Here is an 18,355-nt window from a genome sequence, read left to right as displayed (position 1 = left end):
GAGAGAATAGGAGTTGATGAGTAAACCAGAGGTGTCAGGACTGGGATGCTACCTCACAACACCTATGTCTGTAACAAACTACTTCATCAGACGCTAGCCCACAAAAAATGTTTTATCTCATCTTATAGCTGGAGAAACTGAGGCAAAAAGGGAGAAAAATCACTTTCCCAAGGTCACATGATCAAGGTGATGCAGCTATAATGAGAAACCAAATATCCTGTCTCCCAAACTTCTGTCTTATCGGAATTCTGGATGAGTCAGTACCTCTCATTGATGTCACTGGGGTTTTTTGTTTTGCTTGTTTTTTCATTTTCACCAAGAACTTTTTTTAAATTAATTAATTAATTTTATTTTTGGCTGCATTGGGTCTTTGTTGCAGTACACGGGCTTCTTATTGCGGTGGCTTCTCTTGTTGCAGAGCACGGGCTCTAGGCACGTGGGCTTCGGTAGTTGTGGCACGCGGGCTCAGTAGTTGTGGCACATGGGCTTAGTTGCTCCACGGCATGTGGGATCTTCCCAGACGGAGGCTCAAACCCGTGTCCCCTGCATTGGCAAGTGGATTCCTAACCACTGAGCCACGAGGGAAGTCCTGATGTCACTGGTTTTAACATAAGGTGGGTTCTGAATTGTCTTTTTGCCATTTTTGTATTATGGTAAAATATACATTACATAAAATTTACCATTTTAACCATTTTGAAGTGTATAGTTCCGTGGCATTCACATGGCAATCATCACTACCATCCATCGCCCCAACTTTTCCCATCTTCTCCAACAGAAACTTGTACCCATTAAACAGTAGCTTCCTATCTCTCCTCCCTGTGGCCCCTGGCAACCACTTCTGAATGTTACTTTACCGCAAAAAGAAGTGTTGACTTTGACCTTGGTTTACAAACAAAAATGTAATTAGATGCAGGAGGGAGGTGAGAAGGGGATAGACGTCAATTTGGCACTGACTGTCCTCCGTAGGAGACACCTGGGGAGTGTACAGTGGCATGTGTGTGTGTGTGTGTGTGTGTGTGTGTGTGTGTCTTTAAAAGATTCTCCACCTCCCTGCTGGCCTCCTCACAGTTTGCCAGTGGCTTTGCAGCCTCCTGGTTGCCTCAGTCCAGGCAAGGAGCTGGCAATCTCCTTTGTAGTTTCAGGAGCAGTTCTGTTACCATGGAGGCCACATTCTGATTTCAAGAGTGTAAAGGTAATCATTTGTTTTTAGCTTCAAAGATCTTCCCAAAAGATAGGCTGTCGCTCTTCTTCTGGAAAAGCCTGATTGGTAGGATTCCTTCAAGCACTCAGTCTGAAGTGCTTTATCCCATTCCCTCACCAGCTTCAAAAGTCAAGCTTGCCAAGAGCCTCTGGAGGAAAATCTGCCACTTCCATCAATTTCACACAAATGGTTGATCCTGGAGGTGGTGCTATTTGCAATGGAACACTTCACAATCAGAGTGACCACTGTCACAGAAAAAACTGCACAAGGAACGGGATGGTGAAAGAAGCCCAGGTAAGAGGCAATCCCTCCCCCTTACTCTGAAAGACCTGAACATTTCAATATTTGTTGTAAAGCTATTTGAAGCTGTCCTAGCTGAAAGTTCTTGGCAGGAAGTGTTTTCTGTGTTTTGACTCCTTAATTCAGCTAATTTCAAATGCTTGGCTACTAAAAAGTTTGGATGTGGGTTAAGGAGGGAATTTCTTCTCTGTACAAGACAGGACACACGTAGATCCAAGAGCCTTAAACCCTTAACATAAAAACGTCCCTGCTAGACTTTTGTTTTCTCTCAAGCATTTTGGAGAAAACAGTTATGAAGGCTAAAACTCTCCAGCTAAATTTCAGTCTATCAGGAAATCACAACAGACTGCATGCATCAAACTTCATAGGGGAAAAAAAGAGGAAGTGAAAGTAAACGCTGCTGAGATTACGTGGAGTAGGTTTTCCCCTGGTACGTGAGGAGTGCCTCTCGGATTAAAAGGGGACTTCTTTTTGGTGTTTGGTGGGGCCTTGTCATAGCTTACAGCTTGATTCGGGGCCAAAGTCTTTCTTTGAAACTTGACATCACAAGCATTCCTTTTTAAGACACTTCAGAAAGTGCGGCTTATTGTTACAGGCTGCACACAGGAACCAAACAGACTTTGAATTGTTTTCCCATGTGATACTTTTTGTAAAAATTTTTGGCTCCTGCTCTGACAGAATGTTTGAGGGGAATGTACTGAGGAAGGGGAAGAACCCAAGAAATGTTGTCAGCTCATTCAAAGAGGGAGCCGGGTCTGCAAGCTGCTTACGAACAGGCTGGCCATTGCCAGCTTCCCATTGGATGCCCAGGTCCTCTGTTCTGAGCAGCAGGGGTGAGTTCACCTGCTTGGGAGCAGGTTAGCATAGCCAAACAGGCAGCTTCACCATTGCAAAATGAGAAGCTGGGCAAGGAATCTGTGCGGGAGAACTGGGGTCGGGGGTGGGGAGGTTGGGCAGTGAGATTGTTCTAAGATCACAGGACAGGTGGGGCTGGCTGGGGGCCAGCCCACCATTCAGTGAAGGAAATTTGTGTGTTCAGTGGAATGAAAGAGGTGTGTGTGGGGGGGGCACTCTGGAGCCTGGGTTGTGTGTGAATAGGCTGTGGTCCTCCAAATAGGTTCCCCTCTTAACAAAAGACATTGCCCTAGCCTTGGAATTGTCTACCTAAAACCTCAGGTCTGGTCTCTCGCAGATGAGTATAATGTGAAGAGAAAATACTCAACTCTCATTCTTTGCACGAGGGCAATCATACTAATACCCACCATCTATTCATCGCTGTATCGAATCAGACCACTACCACTCAAGACACTCTTTGCCCCTAAAATGGCTGTAACACTGGCCACTGGCCTTCTCACCCTCTGGACCATTATGACCCTGAAGGCTCTCATTTGGGTAGAGATGCCCTCAAAGCCATTCTCTCTCTCTCTCTCTCTCTCTCTACTTTGTCTTGGTTTTGTAACCACCTTCTAGTGTCTGAGGTTAGAGACTTAGCTAAATGGTTACAACCATTCCTAAGGACACGAGCCAGGATCCTAAAGGTTCATTACTAAGTGCTCCTACAAGACTGTGAATATCTTTGGACACTGAAGCTTCCCTAAGAGCAGCAGGAAATACCAGGGAGGCTACTGCCTTTTCCAACAGCTCTTTCTGAAGGAAGGACCATCCAGAACCTATTTGCTCAGATATATTTAGGTGTTACTTAGTTGAAATTGGCTCCCACTGAGAGTCTCAATTATGGCTTAAAAAGTATGTTCCAGAAAGAAGAAACCCTGCTGAGTTCTTAGTGAAGTCGGGCAGACAAAGGCCTGTTTTCCCCTCTGTGATATAGATGAAGTTGTCTTTACTATCATGATCCTTAATCACTGGTTTTAGTCCATTTTGCTTTGAGGACCTTAAACAAACTGAGTCTTTACCAAAAACCTTGAAGCTTGAACCCAGTCCTCGTAGAACACTCACTCTTGGAACCCAGCCACCACATTTGAAGGAAGCCCAAGCAGCTCAAGAGAAGCCCAAGTAGAGAGAAACCAGGTATCCTTGCTGTGCGCCTAGGCAAGATGCAGCACCAGCTTGTAAACTGTGTGAGTCAGATATCTTAGAAGTGGATCCTCCATCCCTGGAGTCTATCTGTTCCAATTATACTTCATGGAGTATACATGACTTGTCCCCACTGGGCTCTGCCCAAATTACAGATCCTTAAGCAAACAAATGATTGGTTTTTTTTTTTTTTTAAGCTGGGTTTGCTTACCAGACTTCTAATATCTTTATTTATTTATGGCTGCGTTGGGTCTTCATTGCGGTGTGCGGGCTTTCCCTAGCTGCGGCGGAGTGGGAAATACACTTCGCTGTGGTGCGTGGGCCTCTCATTGAGGTGGCTTCTCTTTGTTGTGGAGCATGGGCTCTAGGCACGTGGGCTTCAGTAGTTGTGGCTCGCAGGCTCTAGAGCGCAGGCTCAGTAGTTGTGGTGCACAGGCTTTGTTGCTCCTCGGCATGTGGGATCTTCCCAGACCAGGGCTTGAACCCGTGTCCCCTGCATTGGCAGGTGGATTCTTAACAACTGTGCCACCACGGAAGTCCCAAGCAAACAAATGATTGTTGTTTTAAGTATGGTGGTGGTTTGCTAAGCAACAATAAACATGTAAACACATGTATATTCTATTTCTTTAAAATGCCTAGAAAAATCATTGTACAGTCTCATTACAACCATTTTCAGTGCTTTCATTTTGAGGAAAGAGTTTGTTTTGGCCATCAATCTTTGGCAAAGATGCCTTTCCCTAAGCTTTACACTTTTGTTGTGTTTTGTTTTGTGTTTTGCATAAGGACTGTATGCTTAAGATGAGTGTCCGGCTGGTAAAACCAAATACAATGAACTCAAATATCAACTATACAAAAGCACAATCACTTGGATGCTGTCAAAACTGAAGTGTAATTATTCAATCTGAGGAGGTCTGTAACTTGTTGCCTTATCTATGAAGAAAGAGCAGGCAAAGAAGCATGTATGTGTTCTGGTTCAGATGTTTTGTTAATTAAATGAATACGTGTTTTAAAGTATATTTAATATCTGCCAATTATAAATTAATTTTATCTATTGGTTAAAGTTTCCTAGAAAATGATTCTCTTTAGAAACACAAGTAGGGGTAGATTGATGTTAACCTAATTACTCTCAAGAAATCCACTACATTTATTTTGAAATACACTTGATTTAATCTTTCTACTAAGTATTGTCAACTTGTCTCAATTGGCCTGAACTAATGCAGTTTTACTGGAATTCTAAAGTATATCAACCTGTAAATTCATGTGAGAAGAAGTTGTTGCCACCATATTAGAAAGAAAGTCATTGGCCCAGTAATTCACAATTTAGATTAAACGTTTGGAAACAAACAAACAAACACTATGAACATAGTTCAGAGAAGTATTCAGAATTGTTCTCCACAATGTACTTCATCCATCACAGTTCCCTCTAAATCCTGCTTCAACCACATTGAAGATCATTTGATTACAGCAGAGGTTAAGATTACAAATGCCCAGCAGGCTGGTAAGGCCTGGTGTGGACAACAGGAAGTGGTAAGCATGGGTTTACCTGAACAAAGCTCATTGTCACCATGAGAGAAAGCAGGTCCTATGTTGACAGATCTTATGATTTTCAAAAGAAACTGGAAATCCAGATGGAGTGGGAGGGAGAGAGAATATCCTGATTTTTAAAGTATTGGCATCTAATGCTTCAAATTTCCAATAGTGTAGAGTTCAATGAGACATTGCTACCAGCCACAAATCTGTAATCTCTGAACTATAGGCAAATAGGATGAGAAAAATAAGAGGTCATAAATAGAGTGATTCAGGGAATTTGGATCTTCTTAATTTAGACTTACTTTATATTTTCTAAAAGCAATAGATGTATCTTACATCTTAATTTTCCTGAGTTGTTACATTAATACTTGATCCTGGAGTATGGAAGTTTTAGGAACAATTATGACCCAACCAGTTGTACTAGATTTCTCTGACTAAACCTGATTTCAAATATTAGATGACAAAATGTCATAGAACTGATACCATTTCACTGCTCAAACTTCACCTCTCAGACTTTGTAGGAAGTGACACACAAACCTTTTGTTAGACAATGTACTCATATAGCTTGGTCACCATTATTATTCTCTAGACGTGGTATAACTGGGCCTTCAAAAGTTGCCCAGGAAAAGGCTATGTGTAAATTATGATTATCCAGTCAACTACAACTTATACCTGACTGTTCTTTCTCTGCCATGTGGAGCTTATCCTTTGGGAAGTCAAAAATCCTTTGAGAAGCTGATAGATACTTTCTGTATTACAGAATTTTCCACGTAGAGGATTCATGTGTTTCCTGACTTTCTCAGATCCTCAGGTTAAGAACCTCAGCTCTCACACCCTGCTCAGAAAAACCAACAAATCAGGCTTTCCAGAGAAGACAGGGTAAAGGGATTCATAAATTGATCTACCAAGGAGAGAAAACCAAACATAAGCCAAAGTGACTCAGACCACAAGCCCACATGTATTAATTTATTTAAAAATGTATATTAGAATTTTGTACCCCACTTTATAATACTATTTTAATAATATTTATTTTACTATAAAACTACTTTTATATCCTCCTTGAAAACCTTGAATATAAATGAACTCCCCAGGAAGATATTTCTTTCCTGGTGGCTTTTCATATTCCAGCACCCCTCAGGATTTCCCAGGGAACCACTTAAGGAAGAATGATAGCAGGAAGACAAGCTTTGACATCAGCAGAAATGGGTATGAGTACTAGCTTTGCTCCCTACTAGCTGTGCCACATTGGGGAAGTAGCATCACGGCTCTGATCCATACCTCACAAGGCAAAGGTGAAGATTGGATAAGAGAGTGTATGTAAGACTCCCAGTAACTATCACATGTGTAGTAGATACTTGATAAATAGTGACTATTATCTATTAAAGTCTGCCTGCAGCTCTTACCCCTCTACTGCTATTGTAAGACCGTTCAGTACAATGCCTGGCATGTAATAGGTGCTCAATAAATGATAGTCTTAAATCCTTGAATTCCCTCATCCAATGGTGGCTTCATTTTACTTGGTCTGTCAGCAGCACTTGACACAAGTAATTACTCCTCCTCCTTCAAGCCCTTTTCTCTCTTGGCTTCCAAGTTATGACCCTCCTATATCACCAGCTGTTCCTTTACAGTGTCTATTCCTGGTTTTCCTCAACTCCTTGATCTTTGAACAATAGAGTTCCCCAAGACTCAGTCCTTGTACCCGTTCTCTTTTCTAACTGCAGATTTCTCCTGATGATCTGACCTTGTCTGATTACTATATGTACATGTATATATGTGCAGCTGTGTGTATGTGCGTGTATGTGTATATATATATATATGTCATTTCCAACTGCTTCCTTGATCTTTCGCTTGGATGACCAAAGGCATCTCCAGCTTAACATGTCCAAAACTGAGCCCCCAATACTCCCTCCCTCTGTCCCTAATGTGTTTCCTTTATAGTCTTTCCCATCTCAGTAAATGACAACTCTATCCTTCCAGTGGCTCAAACCAAAAACCTGGGTATCGTTCATGACTTTTTCCTTCTGTATTCAATGAGTCAGCAAATTCATGATCCTACCTTCACAGGATATCCAGAATCTGACCACTCCTCACCTCCCCACAGCAACCACTCTGGTCTCAGCCACCACTGTCTCTCACCTTGATTGTTACGGGAGCCTCATGCCTTTTCCCTATGTCCCAGTTATTCATTACAGAGTGACAACCCATCCCAAAACAGAATGACATTAAACAATGACTATTTTGTTATGCTCATGGATTCTACTGGGTAGGAATTCAGAAAAGACTCAGTGGAGACAGCTCTTCCCTGTTCCAGGATAGCTGGGGCCTCAATTGGCTGGACCTAGAACAGCTGAGCCAGGAGGATTTGCCTGCAAGATGGTGTCTTCACTACCATGTCCAAGCTGGGTCAGCTGAAAAAAAGGACAAGCCAGGATTGTGGGCAGGATTGCCTCAGACAACTTCTACAGCAGGGAGGGCTCTAGAGAGTTTTCTAGTAAGTGAAAACGTTTCATGGCCTTTTGTATCCTAGCCTTGAGTAAAAGCTGAAATTCTTACAGTGACCACAAGGAGCCATGGTTTGATCCTCACTGACTCATCTCCTTTTTCCCAGGGCTCAGTGTATTCCAGCAGCCCTGCATCCTCCCACCTCAGGACATTCCCACATCCTCCCCCATTTGCACTTCCCAGAAATCCAGGTGCCTGCACCTCCCTTCTTTCAAGTCAAATATTACTCACAATCCTATAAAAATTGCAACATACTTTCTTCCTGACTCCCTTTCCTGATCTTGCTTGGTTCTTTAGTACTTAACACCATCTACACACACACACACACACACACACACACACACACACACACACACACTTGAATTTATTTCCTATCTATTGTCTGCCTCTGGCTCTAGAATGGGAATTCCACCCAGGCAGAGATTTCTATCTCACTGCCAAATCCCCAGAACATATACCGGAGCCTGTACACAATAGGTGCTCAATAATAGTTGTGCAATGATTAAAGACCACCTGTTTTTACTAATCTAGTGTTTGTTAAAACTCGGATTTCAGTTTGTTTTGTTTATTTCAATTGCCATTTGCTGTTCACAGGCCTGGTTCTTTAAAAGACTGAAAAGCCCCACTCATACGATACACAAGCTTCTTGCAGATTTCAAAGCGTATAACCTCTTATTAATTAATACACTGATTAATTACTAATTTATTAGTAATTTACCTAATATTAATTAAAGGTTTCCCACCCTTTGTTGGAGAACATGACCACTATTCACTGCCTTCTTTTTAAAAATCACTAAATCACTAGATTTTTGTGTGACCAGGTAACTACGAGCTTTTATATCGATATCCAGATATTATGTATACTCTAAGTTTGGGGTCAGGGAATATGCTTTAAGGAGGTGGAACTTTTTGAAGGAGATGAAAATAGAAATTAAATATTATTGATTTATGCTGATGATTCTACTGCCTCTTAATAGGAGATGAAATATGCCTGGATTAGAAGGAAAATGACTAATACCTCAAGGTATATAGACCTGTCATCTGGTTTTAATAAAATTCTGCATTCTCAGGGTTGAATGTCCAAGAAAAATCAGAATAATCTGCTTCCCCATTCATAACCCTGTATATGAAATGATTTTTAAAATTTCATTTAACAAATTTTCCATCACACTATATGCTAAGAACTTTCTAAATACAAACTTATTTGATTCCCACAACCTTGTGACTTTAATGCTATTACTATCCCTATTTTTTATATGAGGCAACTGGTCATAGAAAAGTTAAGTGAGTTTGTCTAAGATTAAACCTCTAGTTAGTGCAGACTGACCCCAGGGTCTATGTCTTTATCACTAGAAAAAAAAAAAAAAAAAGCCTTTTGTTCAAACATTTTATTGTAAATATTTGCAAACTTACAGAAAAATTAAAGCGTTCTACACTGAATACTCATATACCTACCACTTAGAAACTGCAGTTAACATTTTACTATATTTGTTTCATCGCACGTTTGTCTGTCTCTCCGTCTCTCTATTCATCCATCAAACCATATGTTTGGTGCATTTCAAAGAAAGTTGGAGAATCAATAGACTTCACCCCTAAACTCTTCCACATGTGAATTATTAACCAGATTTCAATATTTGTCCATCGTTCTTTCTTTTTTCTTCTTTTGAGGCAAAATGTGCAGATAATTCCATTCAATGAATTTTGACCTACACTACCTTTCGATTTTTCTTGCTGGGAAAGGTTTCATTGTATAGTTTTGACTGTGCAAAAATTTTATAAAACCGTGAGCTGAATCAAGTGTAAATTCATCTATGAGATGAAAGACTCAGCAGGAGGCTACCTCACTCGAGAAACTCCCCTGTTGTACACCTAAAATCTGACGGGTTCAAGAGCCATTTTCCCTTTTTGTCTGGAGTATAATCCAGCTGGCAGGAAGGGAACTCACTGTAGAAATTCTTAAAATTCCATACCATGCCCTGTCTTCTTACACATGGAGGAATGAGTCTCAACAAAATGAAGTGACTGTCTCAGAGGTCACACCAGTGTGAGGCACCCTCCCCCACTCTGGTCTCTTGATACCCAGACCAAGGCCCTTTCTGGAAAGGTGCATTTGTTTCTGAAACCTCCAACCTGTGAAAGCAAACAGCCAGGGACTACAGTATTTGATGGCTCAGAGTGGTATCTGCTATTGCAAATTCTTTAGCTTCAATTTCAAAATTGATGATGCAAAGCTGCATTTGTCTCATGGAAGATGTAAAGACCTCTCGTATTTCCCAAAATAAGAGCCACGTGGAGAAAGCCTCCTTCTTTGCTTATCTTAGAAAAGCATGTCAGAGAAATCAGTATTAATTACAGTTAATGATTTGCTGCCACACACAAGGTCCCACCACGTATTTACGCTCTTTGAAGCATTGTGAATTCTCACCTATCGCTTTCAAATTTCACGTATAAGGACCCAAGGTTCAAAGAGGTCAGATAATCACCCACACAGGTGGCAAGTAATAGGAGGATTTTCTGACCCCTAATATCACATAAATGGTTGCCATCTCCTGCCCTACTGTCCTAGTAAACTGAACCATCATATAGAGGTTGGGAGCCCGGCCTCCCCTTCGCACTGCCTGGGCTTGAATTTCAGCTTCACATCGGTCGCTCTATATTGACCTTGGGCAAGCAGCTTAATCTCTGTGCTTCAGTTTCCTTATCTGGAAGATGAGGATAATAGTAGTGCCTGACCAATAGAGTCGTTGTAAGAAGTAAATATGGTGGCGCATGCATGGCTTAGAATGATTTCTTTAAAAAGCAACCAACGTTTTGCCCCTTTAACCTTCAGCATCAACTATAATGATCCTTATATCCAACGTCTCATTGGACTCTCACAGCAATGCTGTGAAGTATTGAGTGCTACTGACCCATTTTGGGATGAAAAAGACAGAGCTAAGAAAGATAATGAGACCAAAGACACATGGATGATGGGGACAGAGCTGGACAAGAATCCCAGACATTTTTAACTCTAAGTTCAGGAATGTCTCAAAGGACTGGATACGTAGGTATTTTTCAAGCCCTTACTCAGTGCATACAACTCTGTCAACTGTTCCTTTACAAGAACAGGTAGGAAGTAAAAAAAAAAATCAGCACCTCTATTCTTCAGCAGATTAATTCACAGCAAGAGAAAAAGTGCTATTTTGGTTATTACACTTACTCAGAAGAGCAGATTTGGGAGTCAGTTTTAGTAATTTTTAGAAATCTGTAAGATTCTAAAAGTCTTGTAAAATGTTAGTTTCTACCTTAGATTTCCATAGCCAGGCAGCAAAGTGGTTTTACATGGCACACCAGACAGCACAACCTCCTATAAATCTTTCTTTAAAAATCATTGACCTTTGTCTTTACATCCTCACGGCATGTAGCATGTGTACTCCCCAGAATTACCTTCTTCTGAGCCCTTGTACAGCCTCAACTTCATTTTCAAACACAGGCCATCATGAAAGCTTGCTTCCAGACCCAGCAGGGGAGCACAAGTCAATTAATTTCTTGGTTCCTTTGCTGAGTCTCCCCGAGGCAATGACATTGATGATGCGTTGAGGATTCTTAGGTCTTGCAACATGGCATGTTTCCCAGTCACCTACTCTGATAGTCTGAAGGAAACTAGGCTCCAGATCATCTCAAATACTGGAATAATCATGGTAGAAATGATCTCAGATCTCAGAGAAGCATGTTATCTCATTTTCTAGATCTTAGTGACACATTTCTCACTTAATAGAATAGAGAACAGAACTGAGGCACACTTGCCCATATCTCAAAATGGCCAATCCAGGGCAAGACGCACACCTGTCCACTGCCAGTTTCTAGAGCCTCTACACAATACTGCTTTTCATAGTACAGAATCCAAAACAAACCCCGAAGGAGCCCTTGGCAATAACAGCTTTTGCCAAACCATGCAAATAACTTAGGGGTACTTGGGAAAATCTCAAAACCGACGTAAGTTTTGACGGATTGGTTTGTAAGTTTATGCGAAAGGGGCTGGCATTTTGTCTATGGGGCTGTGCTTCCCATCGGTCAGTTCTTTGCAAAACCACTGAATCAGGTGTCTACAGACTAAGATACAGAAGTTCTCCACATAGTGACCTGGGAAAATGAGACAATGGCTGAAATAAATAGGTCATGAATGTCAGTTTTCTCTTTTTAAGTGTAATATTAATATTTATACCAATCAGATGACCCATGCCTTGCACCCAGCCATTACTTAAGGCTCATAAATTATGATGGCTAAAAAAAAATGCCTGGAATTTTTAAATGGTTGATTCAGGAGTACAGGTAAAAATTAGTCAAGGCTAGCACTACTCTGGGAGAAGTTACTTCTTTTTCAACATTATATGCCACGTAAGAAAAGTTAATCAGATAATTATAGCTGTGACCATGGATGTTATCAGATGTTTTGGAAGCAAAGAAACAAATTGTTATGTTGTCATACTCCTGGGCAATTGATTGTTTGGAGACATTATGCTTACTTTCCCAAGAAGCAAAATGTTTTCATGGAAAATCAAATATGCTCTGCCTTCCATGAACACCAAAGATTCCAGCCAAAAAAACTGTATACATTCAACTAAGCATCATCTCTTTAAGGACACATTCTGTCTTCAAAGGCAAGCAAAAGATGAGTCAGGTTATAGGTTGAAGATGAACCTAGGCTGCTCTTGATGTGCATAAATTGTGAGTGGTTTTATAGGGTGATAGGCAGAGGAGGGAAGGAGGCAAGGAGAATAGGTCTGTACAGCCATGAGCCAAATCCTGATAAACACACAGGGAAGGAAGAACAATGGAATCCTCGGCAACTTTCTCTCTTTCTGGGTAGGGGGATTTTCTGCTCCTTCAGGTTGTTGAATGGCAGACACTCTTTGGTCCATGTTTAGGGGATGAGAAGTTTTGGTTGGGGTCTAGAGATGGTAGTTCAGCATCATCAAGGTGCAAGAAGAAATTGTTTCAATTTGATTCAAAGAGAAAAACCATTGTTTCTAATCCAAGTTCAGTCCCCTGAGCTCAGCCAACCACGTTTTGTGTGCTTCCAGAGCCCCACCCTTTTTTTAACTCACCTATGAGTCATCAGCTGCCTGGCACGGAAAGGAGATGCTACAGTACACACCTCACTCCCATGGCAAAGCACATCTCTGGTGTTGGTTCATTCTCATGCAGCTCAGGAAACACTTTCCTTTTGATTTTTGATCATAGGTTCAAAAGTTCAGGATCAATGGAGCGAGTATGTTTCATCAAATATTCTTCTGCAAGGGATACAAGAGAAACTTTATTTTATTTTATATTGGATTATAGTTGATTAACAATGGTATGTTAGTTTCAGGTGTACAGCAAAATGATTCAGTTATACATATACTTGTATCTATTCTTTTTCAAATTCTATTCCCACTTAGGTTATTACAGAATATTGAGCAGAGTTCCCTGTGCTATACCGTAGGTCCTTGTTGGTTATCTATTTTAAATATAGCAGTGTGTATATGTCAATCCCAAACTCCCAATCTATCCCTCCACCCCCTATCCTTTTTCCCCCAGTAACCATAAGTTCATTCTCTAAGTCTGTGAGCTCTGTTTTGCAAGTAAGTTCATTTGTATAATCTTTTTTAAGATTCTGCATGTAAGAGATATCATATGATATTTATCTTTCTCAAAATTACCGACCATACAGCCATGAATCACTGTGAATCATTGGTATGTCAGGGCTCCCTGAAGACCCATTCACATGCATGGCTTTGCAGGGGGCCTTTTGAAAACACGTATCAGATCAGGTTTTTAGACCGGCATTTGCTTACAGCTCGTCAATGGCTTCCCTTGTCAGGATCAAGGCTATGGTCCTAAGCTCAGTTTACGAGCTCTGCACAACTTCCTCGCTGATTCATCCATTGATTCATCAAAGATTTATTGGATACCTACTTCGTATCAGATGCCCTTCTAAGCCCTGGAGTACTAATGATGGACAAAGTGGATGGAGTTCCCCTTTTAGAACTGACCTACAGCCATGCCTGCCCCCTCACTACCCCTGCCAGCCCACCACCCTACCCGCTTCCCTCCCCACAGTTCTTTGGGTTCTTCCTCCTGCTGGGAACACTGCACCTCCTCAACTCCTACTGACTATTCAGATCTTATTTTAAGCATCATCTTCTTTAGGGAGGCCTTTCTCTTTTCCTGGACTAGGCCAGATCCCATCCTATCCGCTCCATAGGTCCCTGACTTATCCTTCATTTCCCTTTTTGTAAGTATTTGCTCTGGTCTGTATTTCCATCTAGACCAGGGGCTGGCAAACTTTCTCTGTAATGGGCCAGACAGTAAATATTTTCAGTTCTTTGGGACACAAAGTCCCTGTCTCAATTACTCAACTCTGCCTTTGCAGTGTGAAAGCAGCCATGGACAACAATAAACAAACGGGTGTCACTGTGTTCCAATAAAACTTTATTTTGAAAGAAAATAGCAAAAGCAAGGGGTAGGCCAGATATGGCTTGTGGGCCATAACTTGCAGACCTCAGAACAACGGGACCTGCTGTGATGATGGAAATACTGTGTGACTGTCCCACCCAGTAAGGTAGCCACCAGCCATGTGTGGTTGTCCAACATTTGAAATGTGGCTCATGCAACTGTAACCTAAATCTCTAAATGTATTTAACTTGAATGATTTTAGTTTGAATGTAAGTAGCCACATGTGGCTAATGATTATTGTTTTGGACGGTTCACATATAGACTATGAGTGTCATGAGGTCAGGGGTTCTGTCCTTCCTGGTCACCACTGTGTCACCTGGACAGAGCACAGCAGCTAGCACAGAGTAGGTACTCAATATGTATTTGTTGGATGAATGAATGAACAAATATGCCTAGAGATGATCATACTAAGTGAAGTAGGACAGAGAAAGACAAATATCATATGATATCACTTATATGTGATATCTAAAAAAGGATACAAATGAACTTATTTACAAAACAGAAATAGACTCACAGATATAAAAGACAAACATGGTCACCAAAGGGGAAACGTGGGGGGGGGGATAAATTAGGAGTTTGGAATTAACAGATATACACTACTATATATAAAATAGATAACCAACAAGGACCTACTGTATGGCACAGGGAACTATATTCAATATCTTGTAATAACCTAAAATGGAAAAGAATGTGAAAAAGAATATATATATATATGTGTGTGTGTGTGTGTACAACTGAAGCACTTTGCTGAAACTAACACAACACTGTAAATCAACTGTACTGCAATTAAAAATGTAAATAAATAAAGGAAGGGAAAAAATGAACAAATGTATAAATATGGAATGACATTAGACTTCTGGGATGTTGCCACTGGAGACTTCTTGCTCTCTAATCCTGAAGAGTTGTATTTCTGTACACACGTTTTATCCCCACCTTAGTCCATGAGTTCCATGGGGATGGAAGCCATAAGAGAAACTACCTGAATGACCCAGTGCCTAGCACAGGTACAAGCACATGGTAGTCAGCCGTCCCATGAGTGTTGACAGCTGCCAGTACCCACCTGGGAAGGACAAGGAGTCAGCCCCATGGCTATTTCTGAAACATGTTCCAATCTGTTACATCTCAAAGATCTAACTTAGAGCTTCTTTCTGATTCAACCCTGGTGCTGTGCACTTTAGAAATTCAACTTCATCCTGACTTTGCCTGCTTTATAACCTTGGGGAAATTGCCTAATGCCCTGTGACTATCTTATTAAGTGAAGATAATTCTAATTCTATTACAGTTATCCACAACCTACCTCTTAGGAATATCATGTAAGTAAATAAAATCATGGCCACAAAAGCTTTGAGCACCTCAGAGATAAGCGCTGTTCTCACCTGGACTGAGAACATCATAACTGAACAAGAAGATAGTAGGTAGTAGTTAATTTCAATGATATTAAAGCAACAATGCATTGTTTTCTCTGGTTTATCAGGATAACTTCAGAAAAGCTCTGTGCCTCTCAAGTGATCCAGCTGGTTGTGAGTAAAATTAGAAGATTGCAGTCATTGCAGGGTGGTGAAGGACAGCCACTTTGTTCCAAAGTTCAATTATGTCCAACTGACTTTAGGGCCTCCACCCCAGCTGTCATCCCAGGTAGGATCCTGGGATCCTACAAATCTTTCTTCCCTGCATTTCTTTTTCACTGCTCTTTGAAACAGAAAGTCTGACTTATCCTGCAGAGAAGGCCTGTTCAATTTCAGCAGGCACTACACACCACATCTCCAAGCAGGCAACACATGAGGTCCAGCCAGAAGTCCTTGCATGGTCCCATTCCTCTCGTTTCTACTCACTAACAAGTGCCCATGCTGGTTCTCCTGTCCTGGAAGGCCCTCACCTCCTTCCTCAACATTTTCCAGTCTTGGCTCTCTTTTTCTCTCTCATTCACTCAGTCCTACAACAGATTTTCATGGGGCACACTGCTAGGGACTCCATTTAGTCCTCTCCAAGCCATCCTCCCTTTTCTGTGAATCCCTGACTTCCCAATCTGGAAGTGTGGAAGGTGGGACTCTTCGTGGGCTTCCCTGACCTCTTTGCTAACTTCTCTGGTGGTGGATGGGAAAACCATGGGAAAGCAACTGAGCCTCTCAACGACTGAACTTGGGCATCATTACAAAGAAAGGTTGGAGTAGTTAATACATAAAGAACTTGTCCCCTCAAAAAGTTCCATGTTTATAATCTGTCTGTCTCTCTCGCTGACTTCTGTACTTCTTTCTGTCATGCACCACCTAACACTCAGAGATGCTCAATAACTCAAGAATTGAATCTTTGACAACTTCACCAGATTTATTGATTGACTGATTGATGATCCCATTCTATCTTTTTTTAAATTAAAGTACAGTTGATTTACAATGCTATACTAGTTTCAGGTGTACAACATAATGATTTGATATTTTTATAACTTATACTCCATTTAAAGTTATTATAAAATATCAGTTATATTCCCTGTGCTGTACATTACATCCTTGTGTCTTATTTATTTCATACATAGTAGTTTATACATCTTAATCACCTTCCCCTATCTTGCCCCTCCCCACTGCACTGGTAACCACTAGTTTGTTCTCTGTATCTATTAGTCTACTTCTGTTTTGTTATATTCATTTGTTTTATTTTTTTAGATTCCACATATAAATGAGAATATACATTATTTGTTTTTCTCTGTCTGACTTACTTCACTAAGTGTAATATCCTCCAGGTCTACCCATGTTGTTGCAAATGGCAAAATTTCATTATTTTTTTATAGCTGAGTAATATTCCGTATATATATATATATATATATATATATATAGAGAGAGAGAGAGAGAGAGAGAGAGAGAGAGAGAGAGAGAGAGACACTCATACATTGGGGTACATATATCTTTTCAAATCAGTGTTTTCATTTTCTTTGGATAATTACCCAGGAGTGGGACTGCTGGATCATATTGTTGTTCTATTTTTAGTTTTTTGAGGAACCTCCATGCTGTTTTCCATAGTGGCTGCACCAGTTTACATTCCCCAGATTTAAATTTGAATGTTGGCCAGTGCAGACAGGTCCTGATGCACCCTTTTGCTTGGGGAGGTAACTCAGTTCTCAGACTTCTTCCAAACGCTTCTAAACAAGATTTAGACATGAAAGAATTTTAACACAATTCTTATAGTATCTATTCATTAAGGTAATACTAGATGACATAAAAAATGAGCCACCACATCTCAGTGGCATAACCCAATAGAAGTTTATTTCTCACTCATATTAAGTCTTATGGGCAGTGGCAGGAAGCTGGAGGGGGAGGAGGTGAAGACTCTGCTCCACACGGTAATTCAGGGCACCTGACTGACAAAGCTCTGCAGACGACACTGTGTGGCTTCCAAGGTCACCTTGGCCATCAGAATTCAGATGACAATAGGGGAGAGAGAGAAAGAGATGGATCGTGAGAGAAGCTCTTGTGGGCCAGGCACAGAAATGGCACATTTCACTTCTACCAACTTCACATTGATCAGTCGTACATGTGTCTGCAAGGGACGTGGGGCATGTAGCCTGGCCATGAGAAAGAGGAGAGGGAAATGGTCTGATGCACAGCCAGTCTCCACCACAATGGACAATAGTGTGAAAATATTTGAAATATTCAGAAGGCCTGAGTGAGAGATAATAAAAGCTATTATTTTTTGCAAGTGATCCTTTATTTTCTGTCCTTTTATTAAATAATTTTTCTTCCTAAAAATAGTATTGTAATACAATGTTGTGAGTGTTATAATGGTATTTTGTAGTGATGACACCTAGCCTGGATCTTTTTAAGAAGTGAAGCCAGGAGCTTCCCTGGTGGCGCAGTGGTTGAGAGTCCACCTGCCGATGCAGGGAACACGGGTTCGTGCCCCGGTCCGGGAAGATCCCACATGCCGAGGAACGGTTGGGCCCGTGAGCCATGGCCACTGAACCTGCGCATCCGGAGCCTGTGCTCTGCAAAGGGAGAGGCCACAGCAGTGAGAGGCCCACATACCGAAAAAAAAAAAAAAGAAGTGAAGCCAGAACTGGGTCTTAAACAGTGGATATTAGGCAAGCCAAGGTGTCTATGTGTGTGGGGTGGTGGTGAGAGGTGGGGGGCAGCAGAGGACAGTTAGGAAAAGGACAGTTACCTGGCTACAGGGCCAGGTAAGGAAAAGAGGAAAACCCACCGATCCTCACAGGATGGCGTTGAACGTCCTGGAAGTTTCTCTTTTTATATGTGCCTATGTGACTTAGCCATCCTCTAAGTCAGCCCAAGGGGTTCATTTGTGAGCACATTAAATCAAGGTTCT

General features: G+C 41.2%; 1 protein-coding gene across 3 annotated transcripts in view; it reads left to right on the top strand.

Annotated features, from left to right (window-relative positions):
- Positions 1–1,095: 1,095 nt before the first annotated feature.
- Positions 1,096–18,355, top strand: part of SPTLC3 (serine palmitoyltransferase long chain base subunit 3) — a 126,358-nt gene continuing 109,098 nt past the window's right edge. Inside the window, exons 1-2 of one of the 3 annotated variants that reach the window (XM_030872555.2) lie at positions 1,096–1,192; positions 1,322–1,495. In XM_030872555.2, the coding sequence (XP_030728415.1) occupies positions 1,388–1,495 (108 nt within the window). In that variant the 5' untranslated portion in view covers positions 1,096–1,192; positions 1,322–1,387. Of the gene's footprint in view, positions 1,496–4,394; positions 4,495–18,355 lie in introns of those variants that run through there. The other 2 variants (XM_060284869.1, XM_060284868.1) reach the window with 2 other exon arrangements.

This window comes from Globicephala melas, chromosome 15, assembly GCF_963455315.2.
Source record: "Globicephala melas chromosome 15, mGloMel1.2, whole genome shotgun sequence".
Taxonomy (NCBI): Eukaryota; Metazoa; Chordata; class Mammalia; order Artiodactyla; family Delphinidae; genus Globicephala; species Globicephala melas.
Note: the sequence above shows the minus strand (reverse complement) of the source record. Positions and strands in the feature narration are given on the sequence as shown.